Here is a 15,913-nt window from a genome sequence, read left to right as displayed (position 1 = left end):
GTTTCCTCATGTCCCCTTCCAATATTTTTACCATAGAGTTATAGAAGTTACCTTAAATCTGTACCTAAAGTCATTGATCTTGTTGCAGCTGGAAACAAGTCTCCATTATTTCCAAGGCTCTAATTTTGTATACCTCAAGTAAGCCACCCCTCAGCCTCCTCTGTTCGAAGGAAAACAAGCCTATCCAATTTTGCCTCCCAGTTGCAATTTTCAAGTCTGAGCAACATTACTGCAACTCTCCCTTTGGAGGGTCGGTGTGGCCTTGTTGGGCCGAAGGGCCTGTTTCCGCACCGTATGGAATCTAATCTAATCTGAATCCTCGATACTCTCCCCTGAGTAATTATGTAATTTAGTCACTAGAACTGCACAGACATAACTCCAGCTACGGCCTCACCAGAGTCTTGTATGGTTACGGCATTAAGCCCATCTTTTGTATTCAATATCTCATCCATTGCAGGAAAGCATCCCTTATGAAGAGAGTATGAATAGATTAGGATTATTTTCATTAGCAAGATGGAAGTTGAGGGGGGACCTGATTGAGGTCTACAAAATCATGAGAGGTATAGACAGGATGGATAGCAAGAAGCTTTTTTCCCAGAACTCAATTACTAGGGGTCACGAGTTCAAAGTGAGAGGGGAAAGATTTAGGGAAGATATGCATGGAAAGTTCTTTACACAGAGGCCATTGCCAGCGGAGGTGGTAGAGTTGGGAATGATAGCGTTATTTAAGATATATAGAGTCATAGAGATGTATAGCATGGAAACAGACCCTTCAGTCCAACATGTCCATGCTGACCAGATATGAATGGACAGGGAGCAAAGGGATATAGATCTTTAGAAAATAGGCAGCAGTTTTAGATAGAGAATCTGGATCAGCGCAGACTTGGAGGGCCGAAGGGTCTGTTCCTGTGTTGTAATTTTCTTTGTTCTTTATTCTTTATACATTTTGTACCGCCTTATCTACCTGTCTGCCAGCTTCAGGGACCTGTGGACATGCACTTCAAGGTCTCTCACTTCTTCTAACCCTCTCAATACACATCTGTTTATTGTCCTGCTTTACTTGTCTCCAGATACATAACCTCACACTTCTCTGATTTGAATTCCATTTGCCACATTCCTGTCCACTCATTCAAACCATTAACATAATTCTGCAGCCAACAGCTATCTTCTTCATTATTAACTACCCTGCAGTTTTTTGAGTTCATAGAATCCCTACCATCCGGAAAATGGCCATTTGGCCCATAGAGTTTGCACTGACTCTCCGAACAGCATCCCATCCAAGACCATCATCCCACCCTATTCTGTAACCACACATTTAGCTTGGCCAATCCACCTAACCTGCACACTTTTGGACTGTGGGAGGAATCCTGAGCATCTGGAGGAAACTCACACAGACACGGGGAGAACGTACAAACTCCACACAGTCACTTGAGGCTAGGAAGGCTGAGATTGAACCCAGGTCTGTGTCACTATGAGGCAGCAGTGCTAAACACTGAACCACTATGCCACATTATAATCATTCTATATGTTTCCCAATGCCTCCCACATTTAAGTCTAAATCATTAATATATCAGACGAACAGGGTGGAGCTGTCCCTCAAAGTGGTCACCCCATCTGTGTTTGCTCTCATCAATGTATAGGAGATTGCATTGTGAGCAGCGAATACAGTAGATTAGATTGAAAGAAGTACAAGTAAGTCATTGCTTCATCTAGGTGGTGTGTTTGGGGCCTTGGAAGGGAAGATGTAAAAGGGCAAGCATTACGCCTTCTGCAATTGAATGGCAAGTTGATGTGGGGAGAGGTAAGGAAGTGTTTGGTGCAACATAGGAATGGACCAAAGTCAGAGGCAATGATACCTTGGAATGCTAACAGAGATGAGAGGGGAAAACATTCAAGGGGCAGCATCCTGCTGGAGGGACCCAGCCTTCACCTCCACTATTCCCCTCTACCCCTCCCAGAATAATGATAGGGTTTCCCTTGCCCTCCAGCAACCTCCACATTCAACGGATCATCCTCCACCATTCCCACCACCTCCAGCAAGATGCTCCACCAAATGCACCTTCTCCTCCCATAGCTTGTCAGCATTCCATAAGGACCATTCCCTTGGTGATAGCCTAGTCCACATTCAACAATTCTTCACCCACCCACACACTGCTCCCCCAACACCTCTCCATCCAATCGCATTTCATAGAGAGACTGAATAAATTGGAAAGTATATAGGCTATTGAGCACCTCTTTCCCTTCCTGCCTAACTCCTTTAATCACTTTCAACTCTATCAGATTTCAACTGGTGTCAGGCCTGTTTCCACTTTAGTTTTCTTAGAAATCTGAAGGTTTAATTTCTCTTCCAGTGAGCTCATTGTTTCAATACAGTTCCAGTTAGTCTTCTCCGAAGAAACAAGCTTTGAAACCATAGTCAGCATCGGCAATATCTCACAACAATGAATTTCATCATATATTGTCAAAGCAATATTTGGAAGTGATCTTATGGTGCAGTGAAAAGAGGAATTCAGTTCTTTTCCTATGAATTCATACAAGACCACTGACTACATTTCCCCTGACTACTGAACCTAACCTACAAGACCACTGCTATCTTTGATATATGTTGATGACTTGAACTTGGGGGTTCAGGGCACAAATTCAAAAGGTGCAGATGATGTTAAAGTCAGAAGTGTTGTAAGCTGCGAGAAAGTTAGTAATAGAGTTCATGAGGACATAGGCTGGCTGGTGGAATGTGCAAACACATGTCAGATAAAACACAAAACATTAACATTGGAAGGTATTCCGTTTTGGTAGGAAGAATGAGGAATGGCAATACAAACAGAATGGCACAATTTTAAAGGGCTGTTAATTTCATAGAATTCCTACAGTGTGGAAACAGGCCACTTAGCCCAACAAGTCCACACCAACCCTCTGAAGAGTATCACACCCAGATGCATTCCGTTACCCTAGTATCCTACATTTCCCCTAACTAATTCACCTAACCTACACATCTCTGAACTCTATGGGCAATTTAGCATGGCCAATCCACCCTAACCCGCACACCTTTGGACTGTAGGAGGAAACTGGAAGACCCAGAGGAAACCCATGTAAACACAGGGAGAATGTGCAAACTCCACACAGACAGTCTCCTGAGGTTGGAATTGAACTGGGGTCTCTGGCACTGTGAGGCAGCAGTGCTAATCACTGAGCCACCATGCCACCCCACAGACACATGGTTTCTTGTGCGTGGTTTCTTGAAGTTGGAAAGATAGGTTAACAAAGCATATAATGATGCATATGGGATCCTTGTAAATAGAGGCATAGAGTACAAAAATCTGGGAGATATGCTAAACATGAATAAAATACTGATGAAGACCCAACTGCTGATTGTGTCTTATGGAGAAAGATGTTAGAGCTTCGGATAGGATATGGAATGGTTTAACTAGAATAATTCCTGTAATGAGGAATATTTTTATCAGAATAGACAGATGAAGGTTAAGAACAGAGTTGACAGAAGTGTTTAAAATAGTGAAAAACTTAGCTAAAGTAAATAAAGTGGAATTGTTTCCAATGGCAGAAGAGGCGACAGAAGATGCCAATTTAAGGTGATTATGGCATAAGGAAAAGAATTTATGCAGTGTGTGGTTAGGATTTGGAATGCCTTACCAATAGGTTGAACGGTAGCTTTCAAAAGGGAAGGAAGTAAATTCTTGAAGGAGATGTAACTGGAGGATCCTGAGGACAGGTCTAGGAGAGGGAACAAATAGAATTGTTCTTTGAATGGACCTTGATCATTTGAAATATCTCCTTCAGTGCTAAACTATTTTGATTCAAAATTACAATACAATCCTAAACAGGTTACTATAATGTATTTCCAGTTTATAGAATAAATTTATTGTAGTTCACTGCGCAAGACACCATTAAGTTCATCGTGTCAATGCATGTCCTTTCTAGAAGAGTTATCCACTTTACTCCTACTTCACTACAATTTGCTTACGCTCTTTTAAATTCCCTTTCCAAATGTATCCACTCCGCTGTTAAAAATTATCATGGAATACTGGATGTGACAATTGTTACCTCAGCAAAACACTTTGGGAGATCAATCAATTCTTTGTAATACCTCATTCCATTAATTGGCTACTTTTCTTTAATTGCTACAGTCAGGCAACAGATGAAATGCTTAATTTTGTTCTACTGTCCAAAATGCAGTGGACCTTCAGCATTTGGAATTTTTGCTTTAGGCACAATCCAAGGTTTATCTGAAATTCCACTAGTTTTGAGAAGTATATTTCTCTCTCAAGATTCTGCTTAAATTTATTTACAAATCACCAAATGCAAAAACTGCCTAAATCTGCACAGTGTTTAATAGTACTTTTAAAAAAAGATATATTTTGCATTAAATACGGTGCTGGGCAAGCACAGCAGGTCAGGCAGCATCCGAGAAACAGGAGAATTGATATTTTGGAAGGGCTTATGCTCGAAATGTCGATTCTCCTGCTCCTGGGATGCTACCTGACCTGCTGTGCTTTTCTTGACTCTGACCTCCAGCATCTGCAGTCCTCACTTTCTCTTATATTTGCATTAAGAATTTGATGCCTTTCATGAGTGGTAATTTGCTGGAGTTTTAATAGTACATATGATAAATGGTTTCTCACCAAAAAAAGCATTTTAAATCAGACTCTAGCCTGTCCATGTAACTCAATTTTAAATTGAGCATGATTTTAAGGCCTCTGTATGGTAGTCAGTTTCTTTTAAATTGAAAACAATTACACAATTTTCATAACTAAATATGCACTGATTGTAACAAGGTCAGCCAGGTAGATTTCATAGAATATGAGTTCCCTGATTGGGGCTGTTAACCTGGTTCGATCAGGGAGCCCGGGCTGACAGATATAAACAGGAGAGTCAGAGGTTCTATTCACTCTGAGAACTAGCCCTGAGGATGCCAGACCAGTGTCAAGTACTATGCACATGTAAATAAAGGATAACTTGGTGACAGGATACTGGCTTCTGTGAAGTTATTTGAATATATTTGCATCCTTGCACCTAAAAGGGCAAAATTCAGTTTATGAACCATCTTCACCCTACCCTTTAAAAGTCCTGCAAATGGGCGCAATTAGTGAAAAGTCACAATGCTGATTAATTTACTCATTGGTTTTGTATGTGGAGTCAGCTTCTATTGTAATGCTTTTACACTAGCGGAAATAAATTGCCGAAACTCAGTTTAAAGTCTGATGCTCCGTGTTCTTTAGCATTGGTCTAGCCAATTTTCATTAAGTTGCAATGAACAGAGTAGTAAAAATTCCAAAGCCTAAATATTTAAAACTATTGATATTTAGAATGTTTTATAGTTATTATTTACTATGGTAATGCAAAACAACAATAGGTAGTTCTTTTATAATACAATGGTTACATATTAGAGACAGCACTTAAAGTGTTGGTGATATAATTTCATTACAGTTAACACACGTTGTAAAAGTTTGTGGTTTAGAAACAGTGTCCCCAATTTGTTAAATGTGTTACAGTGAATTTGCGTTAACGAAATGTGTGTTATAGAAGAATGATCTGTACGTGATTCCGCGGTTATATGAATACAAGCTGCACACTATGCTGACTAAGAACTATATCGCTGTTCCTTCAGTGTTGCTGGATCAAAGTCCTGGATTTCCCCTCCTGATAAGACTGTGGGTGTACTTTCCCATAAGGACTGCAGTGGCTCAAGTTGGCTTGTCTCTTTCTCAAGGGTAATGAAGGATGGATAATAAATACTAGCTTAACCAGCAATGCCCACATGTCACTAAACAGTTTTTTTCATGCATTGTTTGAAACTAATTATAAACTGCAATTTGCTACAATTGACACAAATTAGTCATATTGTTATTGCTCATTTTCTTTTCTGAAGAATAAACTAGTCGGCATGTGATCACATTCTCACCTTGTCTACTACTTCCAATATTCTAGCTTCTTCTAGGTTAAGTAGAAAACTGCAGCACAATACAGCAGACAATATGCTGCAGCACCATATTATTTCTAAAAATCACCACAATTTATTGGCTAAGTAATCTAATTATGATGTAATTGGATTCATTATTAGCTACCGTAGGGAGAGGAATTGCAATGCTTTTCATTGGAATTGGGTTACAGTTAATTGCAAATAAGAGACCTCAATATGTGGAACAGTTGCTGATGTAGTAAAATTGTATGCTGTGAACTGTTCACTAACTATCTGTTCCCCTCCGAATTTATGCTACATGTATCAAAAGCTGTAGTGTTTCCTTGGTTGTTTAAATTTTAATCTTCTATACCATATACCTATTTAAGATTATTCCAATTCCAGTCACATTTCAGATTGAAAAATATAGCAATCGAGCACCATCTTCCAACTTAATGCAGAATGGAGGAAAAATATTGCATACCTCTGAATACCACGTGAAGCTTGACTTTCAAAAGTGTAACTATTTCAGTCTTTGGCCTCAATAAATACCATGTAACAACTAGAACATAAGCACATTTGAAAAAAAATTCTTAATCTTTCTATTTATGAATATTGTGTCTTTATTATTTTCTTTTGGTAGGTTTCCATCAAAAATTCAATTTCAGATCAAATTTTTTTTTGATTAGATTACTTACAGTGTGGAAACAGGCCCTTCGGCCCAACAAGTCCACACCGACCCGCAACCTACCCAGACCCATTCCCCTACATCTAACACTACAGGCAATTTAGCGTGGCCAATTCACCTCATCTGTACATTTTTGGACTGTGGAGGAAACTAGAGCACCCAGAGGAAACCCACACAGACACGGGGAGAATGTGTAAACTCCACAGTCAGTCACCTGAGGCGGGAATTGAACCCAGGTCTCTGGTGCTGTGAGGCAGGAGTGCTAACCACTGTGCCACCCATTTTATAAATCTTTCACTTGTGCCTTAACAGGTTAACAATTCATCAATCGCATTGCAGTGCATTCACATTAACGAAATGTGCGTTAAAGTAGAACAATCTGTAGTTTCATTTATTAAGCATCTTCAATACATAGTTAAAGAAAATCACATAGAACTCCATAAATGAGATGGTCGGGGAATTAATGTTAAACTATGAAGAGTGGAATTTGGAGTACAATCTGTAGTTTGATTAAAAGGTCTAGCTTGAATAACATTTTTTAAGTTGGACAGAGAACTGAAGAAATGGAAGGCTTTTAGAAGGGATCATTCAACAATAGAGCTGAAGACTGGGTGCTGGTGGGATCAAGGGAGGTCATGCCAGATGAATGAAGGGTGCTGAATCTGATAGAAATTTGAATAAAGTAAGGCCACAGAGGGATTTGGATACAAAAATCTGAAATGCATGGGGAGCCACCGTACATCAACAAGAATGAATGTGGATGAGCAAATATAATGCAAGACGGCACCATAAATTTTGCTAGGTGTTGAAATTATTGCAGTCAGTCTAGAACTAGAGCACAAATATCAAGCTGACACTGTAGTGCAGTGTCAAAATGCTGCACTGTCAGTGGTGCTGTCTTTCAGATGAGATCTTATCAGCCCTCTCAGGTAAGATGAATCTTATGGCTGTAACTTCAAAGAAGAACAGGGGAATATTCTTGTTGTGATGACCAATCCTTCTTCCTGAACCTGCATCATGCAAACAGCTTATCTGAATATTGTCACATTGCTGTTTGTGTATAAATAGGCTGTCCTGATTCCTATCCTATTAAAGTGTGTACTTTATTGGCCATGAAGTATTTTGAGGGTACAATCATGAAAGATGTTATCTAAATACATTTTTTTTTGGTGTGGGCAATCATGGTGATGACTCAACTTATTTAAATCCCACCGAATAATTTATTTCAATCCATTATTATTATCTAACAGATATCTAGAAAGGTTGTGGAAAGCAGTTTCATATGGTGCAGTGGTAGTGTCCCTACTTCTGAGCCAGAAGTCCTGAGTTCTAGTACCATCTGCTCTTGAGATGTGTGATAACATCTGTGAATAGGTTGATTAGAAAATAACTGGGCTTCGCTGGTGGGCAAGCATTTATTACCCATCTACTGTAGGTTGTGGTGAGTTGCCTTCATGAACTAATGCAGTCCATTTGCCAGAAGTGCTGATAAGAAGGGAGTTGCAGGATTTTTAACACAGCAATCCTGAAAACATTATATTTTCAAGTCAGGATGGTAAGTAGGTTGGAGGAGAACTTGAAAGTGGTTGTATTCCCATGAAGTTGCCGTCCTTTGGCACTGTCATGGATTTGGAAATACATCTAAGAAGGTTTGGTGAATTTCTGTAGTGTATCTTGTGGATGACAGTGGTAGATGGAGTGATGTTTGTGGGTGTGGGCTGCATTGTCCTGGAAGGTATCTAGCTTCTTGCGTATTTTTGGAGCTACACTCATCCTGGCAAGTGGAGGGCAATCAATCATACTCCTGACTTGTGCCTTGTAGATGGTGGACAGTTTTTTTGGGAGTCAGGATCCGAGCTAATTGCTGCAATTCATAAATTCTGACCTGCTCTTGTAGCCTCAGTATTTATAAGGCAACTCCAGCTCAGTCCCTGATCAATGATAAAGCTCAGGATGTCAATATTGGGTGTTCCAGCAATGGTAATCCTATTGAAAGTCAAGGAATTATTTCAAATCTTGATCTCTATCAATTAAGAGCACCCATTGTGTGCAATAATTATCTTCTTGTCATTTTGTCAGCAAAGCAACTGTAATCAGACAAAGCCATTTAAAGTAGAACATATAATTCCTATTTCTCAGTGAGTGCAAAATGGTGGCATCTACCCTAGCAGAACACTGTCCATCATCACAGATCATATTGACCTTTAACCCAGTGTCACAAAGCTAGTCCTTTTTATTCTCTAAAAGCTGTTCCTTGGCTCAAGGATACTCTGCCCTTGATTCTTTCAGAGGGGCAATAAACCAGGCTGGGCTCCGATCAGACTGGTTTGATACAGAGATGAAAAGGATTCTGAGAAGTCTTTTGTTTGTATGTAAACAGATGAGACTTCAGGCCAAGTGGTCATGTTTTAGAATTGATCTGTAGATTGAAAGGGGAGAGGTCAGCTCTCTAGCTGAGCAGTTTAGTTCAATCCAGAACTGGTTGGGAATTCACCAGTGAGCTGTGTGGAAACTCTCTCTTCTGCCCTTCTAACCTGTAAGCATCTGACCCTTTTTTGTACTATGTTTTAAAGGCGATTTGCTTATTGGGACTGTTGTGCATATTCGGAACAGTACACTTAAGTCTAGTTTGGATAGACTGAGTTCTGTAGGGGTTCTTTATTCTATTCTTCGCGTTTCATTGTGCAATTTTGTGAATAGATTTTTTGTCTGTTTAAAACCTCGGAATCAACCTCGCTAACTTAATCTGGGTAATTTTCACTGCACATTTACCGACACAAATTGCAAAGTTATGATCTGGGCTGCCTGCTTAAGGATGTTTAGAGTGGTCTGGCCTAGTCCAAAACACCCAAGGCAATGCTCGGACCCAATTCTCTATCTGGGTCCAGCCTGGCTACATTGCTAGTGTGGCCTCCAGCAGCTGGTTAAATGGTAACCATCATCTCCACCATCACCTCCAGTTCCCTGCCTGCGAAACGTGAAGCACAGTTTTCTTTCTTGGTTTAGTAATAACAATAGAAAACCACGTTGTGAGAGGTGGTTCCTAATGTGCACAATCTGAAGTGGTGTGCTACTGGGCTTTAGAGATGTCAGCAATAATGTGAACACTGCAACCAGTAGCGAATACTTTGGCCTCTCTTACAGTACAATTCCACAAGAAACACACCTCAAACCCCAGCTGAATAATTAATGAAGTGACAAGTGGAAGATTGAATGAGAAAAGCCACCTGTGAGTCTTGGCTGACCAGATGCTATGAATCTTATTCAACAAATCACTTTAATTGCAAATGGGAAAATTCCACCCCAGGGCTCATTTGGGTGAGTGAAATTATAAACCCCTTCTTTAGAAATACAGAAACAATTTTATTAAAAGTATAGAAAAATGGAAATTTTCACAAAAGAACACATTTGCAATGTCATTGAATTTACTAAGCAGAGACATTCTTCCACAATTGTTGACATAAATTAGAAGATCTTTACTCTAGTTCTTGTTTCTTTATCCATGAACAGGCATTATTTGAGTCTAATGAACTGTCTGAAGTGCAATAATTGCTTTACCTATCTTCATTAAAATTCACCAAAGATGGAATGAATATACTAAATAGACAAATCTACTGGCTGCAAGTTAAGGTAAAGTGTTCACTAGTATTTTCTGTTCCCAGTTCCTCCGGGTGCTCCAGTTTCGTCCCACAGCCCAAAGATATGCAAGTCAGGTGAATTGGCCATGCTAAATTGCCCATAGGGATAGGTGCATTAGTCAGAGGGAAATGGGTCTGGGTGGGTTACTCTTCGGAGGGTCAGTGAGGACTGGTTGGGCTGAAGGGCCTGTTTCCACACTGTAGGCAATCTAATATAAAACAAAAGGATTGTGGTATTAGTGTGAATTAATAATAGCAAAGATGATTTTTGCTATTCACAAATGTTTGTGTTCCCCATTAACTGTGCTACACACTGAGGATCCAGCTTCAGGTACATTTTGAATCCTTCCCAATGGTAATTTGAAATCTAAATAATAAAGAGTCCAGGAGACTACCAGAGACTTTGACAAACATCTACCACTAGACTGGCAAGAACTTAGACATAGAACTGTATGATTTCTCATGTTAAAAGTCAAACATCTGCCATGCAGAATCATGAAGGATCATTTTGTTCTGCGTGTTCATGTGCAAAAGAGAAATCTCTTTAAACCAAAATTGGCTTCTTTGAATAATCTGATTTTTGCCTAATTAGATTATTTTGCATTATCATTTTTGACTTCACTGCAGGCCTAATGCCTGCAGTTATTTTAAAGTTGTGACCTCTTATTGTGAGTAAATATTCAATAATTATCACAAGGTGTACCAAAGATTTGTTAAAATAGTCATAATCAAGTTGGTAGATTTCACCACCTACAAAATAACCCCATAGACTAGAACCTGAAGCGTGAAAAGCTCTATGATATTAATAATTGTATCCAGTAACTGCTTGTGTTGTCACTCACTTCTCTAAATTGCTCATGGTTAGTTGCTGCAGTTCTGTACAAATACCCATGAGCTGTATGAAAGCTTCCTACAAGTTCCATGTAAAATTGTTAACAATGTTATATAATGGTCAGTCTGAGGCAAATGCTATCTGCACAGAAGTCAGTTTAAATAACATTTATGAGCAGGTTCAATGTTACATTAGCAATTCAGATTTGTACTACTGTTCACAATCAATTCCAAAGATGATTATTAGATATAAGCATCATGAGCTTCTCAACTGCAGATGTGTTGGTAATTTTAAGATTTTCTGATGGGTTTTTACAATGATTTTCCAGGCATGTAATAAGTAGCAACCTAAATGCCAATTAGTGGGAGGGAACATTAACATTTCTTCTCAAATTCTGATATACATTTGTCATGTTGATAAATCATAGTTGCTAGTGGCCTGACTGAGCAGGGTTACTTCTATCAGATTTACACAATCAGTGCATATTCAGGTGTACGTTCTGGAATATGCTATGTCTTTTACCTTTTAAACTGCTTTTAAGGGGGATCCATACTCTCCAACGTAGGTATTTTAATTATTTATCTGTACGTAACATAATTATCAGTATGTTATTTCTATAATGCTGTGTATCTTTTTTTAGTAACATAGCAGCACAGTATTGATGGGAGTTGACCAGAATTAGAATTCGTTTACGTGGCGTCTGTTGCATCTCTCCAGACACTGCAAACATCCGCCAACCTACCTTTGCAGTATAGTTATTGGTGTTATGAAGATAAATGCACAGCCAATACAAAAAGCAGCAAATGAAATTCAAGTATGTTGATTGAGGAAAGATTGTTGGCCAGTGCAACAGTTGTATATTTTGCATCCACCTTGACTATCAATTGACATTTCAATTTAGCACGTCCTATATTCAAAGCACATCTAACAACAAAACACTGGATAATGCACTGGAATGTTGGCCGAGGTCAAATGCTTGATCTATGTTATTGGCACTCAATCAACAAACATTTATTGTTGAGGCTAGAGAGCTAGCAAGTGAGTCAGACTGCTGCTGTTAAGATGATAAAGATTGAACTGAATCAAATTGACAGGGACATAATCCTGTAGAAGCATTGCAAATTCCTTGATCACCTTTTTTTCAAAGGATGATCTTGTTCGTCATCTGAGCTGATTGGTAGGATTCTGGTGGGTATGTAAATTATGCTAATCTACGCCCGCTAGGTTCTGCTGCAAATAGGTCAGGATACTGAAGATGACTGAGTTTTGGATAAATTGTTGGCTCAAAATTTCTGCTCCTTGCATTTTCTGTCTGTTTTTTGACATGTGCTTGCTGAAAAGGAAGCTTTCTTTTCTTTGATTGCACAATTCCTATGGCAAAGATATGGTATGGTAAAATTAAAGGCTAAATAAAGCCTTTATAGACTCTAACACTTCCTTTGGCCACCACAAGAGTGCATGCCAGCCAAACTCCCCTGAGGAAGTTCACATTGGCTACATATCCAGTACAACTTAGACTAGGGACACAGTGGTTGAGATCAAATTCTTCCATGTACAATGAAAGATTCTTCTTACTCATCCTCGGTCCCATATTTTTTCTAGTTCCCTTCCTCCACCTCCTGCCAAATTAGTTCAAACCTTCCCGAAATTGCACTTTTTATATGTACAAATATGTAATTCATGATCCAGTATAGTAACTTGCTAAATTATATAAGAGTGCAAGTTGAATGCATAATTACCATTGCATTATCATTGTTACAACAAATACTGATAAAATGTTAATATGCCAGTAAATGTCATTTTTTCCATCATTGTAACATATTCAGAAACAATGAAAACATTTCTAATGATCATTGATACCATTCTGGAATGAGAAATGTTGGAGGTATTGATGATCTCTCATTATTGCATTTAATTTTCTTGCTTGCTTTCTCTCATTTCAAAGGTCCTTTCAAATCAAAAGGTAAGCTAGACTACCATAGGCATTGGCAACCCCATTCTTAATACAGCTTTATGATTATTAGTTATAAATCAGCGTTTGATAAAAGTCATTCTATCTTCCTGTATTCCAGGGTCTAATATGACAATAAATTCTCCTCTTCAAAGTAACGGCCTAGAAATTTGATAGCAACTGTTCTAAGTATACTGACATAAAATGGAGAGTGTACCCATCTGACTGTGCTACACAGGAAAAGCAGCACCCACTGAATTGGGCTTCCTGAAGAAGGGCTTATGCCCGAAACGTCGATTCTCCTGTTCCTTGGATGCTGCCTGACCTGCTGCGCTTTTCCAGCAACACATTTTCAGCTCTAATCTATAGGTATCTAGGGCACATGTTAGATGTACTAAAAACCTTCAATGCAACAAGGAACATCTGCTTGCTTTAGGAGCCTTTTCAAAAGCTTGTCGGTCCCACCTGTATTAACAGCAAGAACCTTGCAGCAGAGCTTTTTAAAAGGGTCATCCATTTGATAGTTATTTGCTGGTTGGTCTTCTTGTGGGAAGTTGGAATCTGAGTCTATTTTGTCCTGTTCATCAGAGAGCAAAATGTGAATACTTGCAATCCACCAAGAAGGAACGTATTTGGCTGTGTGAGATGTTATGGCCATAACCGGAGTCTCAAACCAAGATTTGCCCCGTGGCTGTCAAAGTCACAGAGACCTTCAATTTTATGTTTTAGTGTGATTCCAGGAAAGTGGTAGTGTGTTAATGTCATTGGACTAGAGTTCTTCAACTCTGATCTCCAGCATCTCCAGTGCTCACATTCCCCTAGTAATCCAGTCACAGTTTTGGGTACATGGGTTCAAGTCATACCAAGACAGATGGTGAAATTTGAATTCAATAAAAATTTGGAATTAAAAACTTGCCAAATGGTGACCATGTAACGACTGTCAAAACCCATGGTTCACCAATGTCCTTTGGAGAAGGAAATCTGTCATCCTGACCTAGTTTGTAACTCCAGACCCACAGCAATGGCATTGACTCCTAATTGCTCTCTGAAATGGTGTATAAAGACATGCAATTCAAGGGCAATTAGGGATGGGTAACAAATGCCAGCTCAGCTGGTGATACCCATATTCCAGGAATGAATGAACAAAAGGCTGCAGAAGGTCACTCAATTTGCCTCTACTGCATTAGGGAAGTGACAAACTCAATGTATATGAATGCATGCCCTGGTTGCCTTTAGGTGGAGCTAGAGAGGCCCTATTTCCCATCTGTCCCCATAATTTGACACACAGCCATTAAACAGCATCGTATATGAGCTCTATATCCAAGTACCTGTAAATGGAATGTGCAGATAACCCCAGCTCCTGCAGCACACTCACTGCACCCTTTTCCAGGCATGAAGAAATCTCTAAGCATACATATCATCTTGTTCAATGAGTGAAAGCAAATGACAGAGAAGCCTGAGACTTCAATCCCTGTTTTCATTCCTGGGAGATGAACACAGTATTCATTGTAGTTCCAGGTCACTATCCAATGCTAACACCAGAGTACAATGTGATTCAATTTATGTTTTTGTTAGGTGATGTCACAAATTTAGAATATCCCGTACTAACTCTGTATTATGACTTCAGGTGATGGACAGGTGGACTTTGAAGAGTTTGTGACGTTGCTAGGACCTAAACTGTCATCAGCTGCAATTCCAGAGAAGTTCCATGGAACCGAATTTGATAATGTTTTTTGGAAGGTAAGGCATCAGGGGAACAATGTCAACTTCAGTATCAGCAACATTATGCAACTGAGAAAAATGCCCCAAGACTTAATTTGCTCTCATAGCTATGTGTTTATTTTTCCATACTTCGACTGAAAATACGCTGTAGGTTATTAATACAAAATTCAATTGCAGTCATTGGTTTAGTAAGTTAAGAATCTGCTATGTGTCTGCTTTATCACTGTACATCATTTCCATGATTTTTCTTGGTGTATTTGAACCTTTCTATAGAGGTGGCCTGATCATGTCTGGAGTAAGTGACCATTGCTCCAGTCCTTTGTGGAGTCAGTGGCCCAAAGGTCAGAGTGAGCTTGCTCACATCAAGCCAGAAAGCCAGATTTCCTGGTCAGCTAACTATTAACTTTGCCAGTTTGTGTCTTCTGGCCACATGTGATGAAGTCCCAAGAGCTGTTGACTAATCACACAGCAGATATCTCTTCAGTCCCAGCAGCACCACCCGCAATGGTGGTCACTGTGGAGATTGCAGGCAGTCCCCTCATGAAAAGCAGCAATGCGTCTGGATCACATGGAAAGGCTTTACCTAGTGAATGGACCATGTTTTGGACCATAAGGCATTAACATACATGGGTGACAACTGTTATTGGATAGCCCCAAACAGGACGACCCCGGTCAGAACCCACAGCCAAGCTAATGGGGTTTATCAGATGTAACATGACAGTAGAAAGAGGCACTTAATTGATTATTAATTGACTATGTAAGGGCCTCAGTTGTTCAAAGGATGGACAGGCCACCGACAACTGGTACAATTGTGCCAGCGGTGGGTAGGCAGAGGGCATAATGCCCTGCCTCCCAGTGCACTCATAGAGGAAACATAAAACTCTGGGCTCTTTTTCCCAAGGCCCAACTTTGTATTCTCTCTTTTCCCAACTACATCCAACCTTCCTTCAGCAGTCCACAACGCAGGCATTGATTCATCCAAGATGTGAGTAATGAGAATTTCTCAGAAAATAACCGATCACCTGAACATTGCTAGAACAACTGGTAATGCCTGCATATGTATGAATAGTAACATTGCTGTGATCAGTTCCACATTGTACCAAGGGAGTGTCTTGCATCTGGTAACATTGAGGTTGCATATCACTGTTGAATCTAATTCCTGATAATG

General features: G+C 39.6%; 1 protein-coding gene across 3 annotated transcripts in view; it reads left to right on the top strand.

Moving 5' to 3' along the window:
• Nucleotides 1-15,913, top strand: part of LOC122562716 (calcium-binding protein 7) — a 160,718-nt gene that overhangs the window by 112,156 nt on the left and 32,649 nt on the right. For all 3 annotated transcript variants that reach the window (XM_088000084.1, XM_043715831.2, XM_043715830.2), the window contains one exon: nt 14,651-14,763. In XM_088000084.1, coding sequence (XP_087856210.1) covers nt 14,651-14,763 — 113 coding nt within the window. The remainder of the gene's footprint in view (nt 1-14,650; nt 14,764-15,913) is intronic.

Source organism: Chiloscyllium plagiosum, unplaced genomic scaffold (genome assembly GCF_037043375.1).
Source record: "Chiloscyllium plagiosum isolate Xiang-an unplaced genomic scaffold, Cpla_swu_hap1 HiC_scaffold_24, whole genome shotgun sequence".
In the NCBI taxonomy this organism is placed as follows: domain Eukaryota; kingdom Metazoa; phylum Chordata; class Chondrichthyes; order Orectolobiformes; family Hemiscylliidae; genus Chiloscyllium; species Chiloscyllium plagiosum.
The sequence above is the reverse complement of the archived record's forward strand: the minus strand, read 5'-3'. Positions and strand labels throughout refer to the sequence as shown.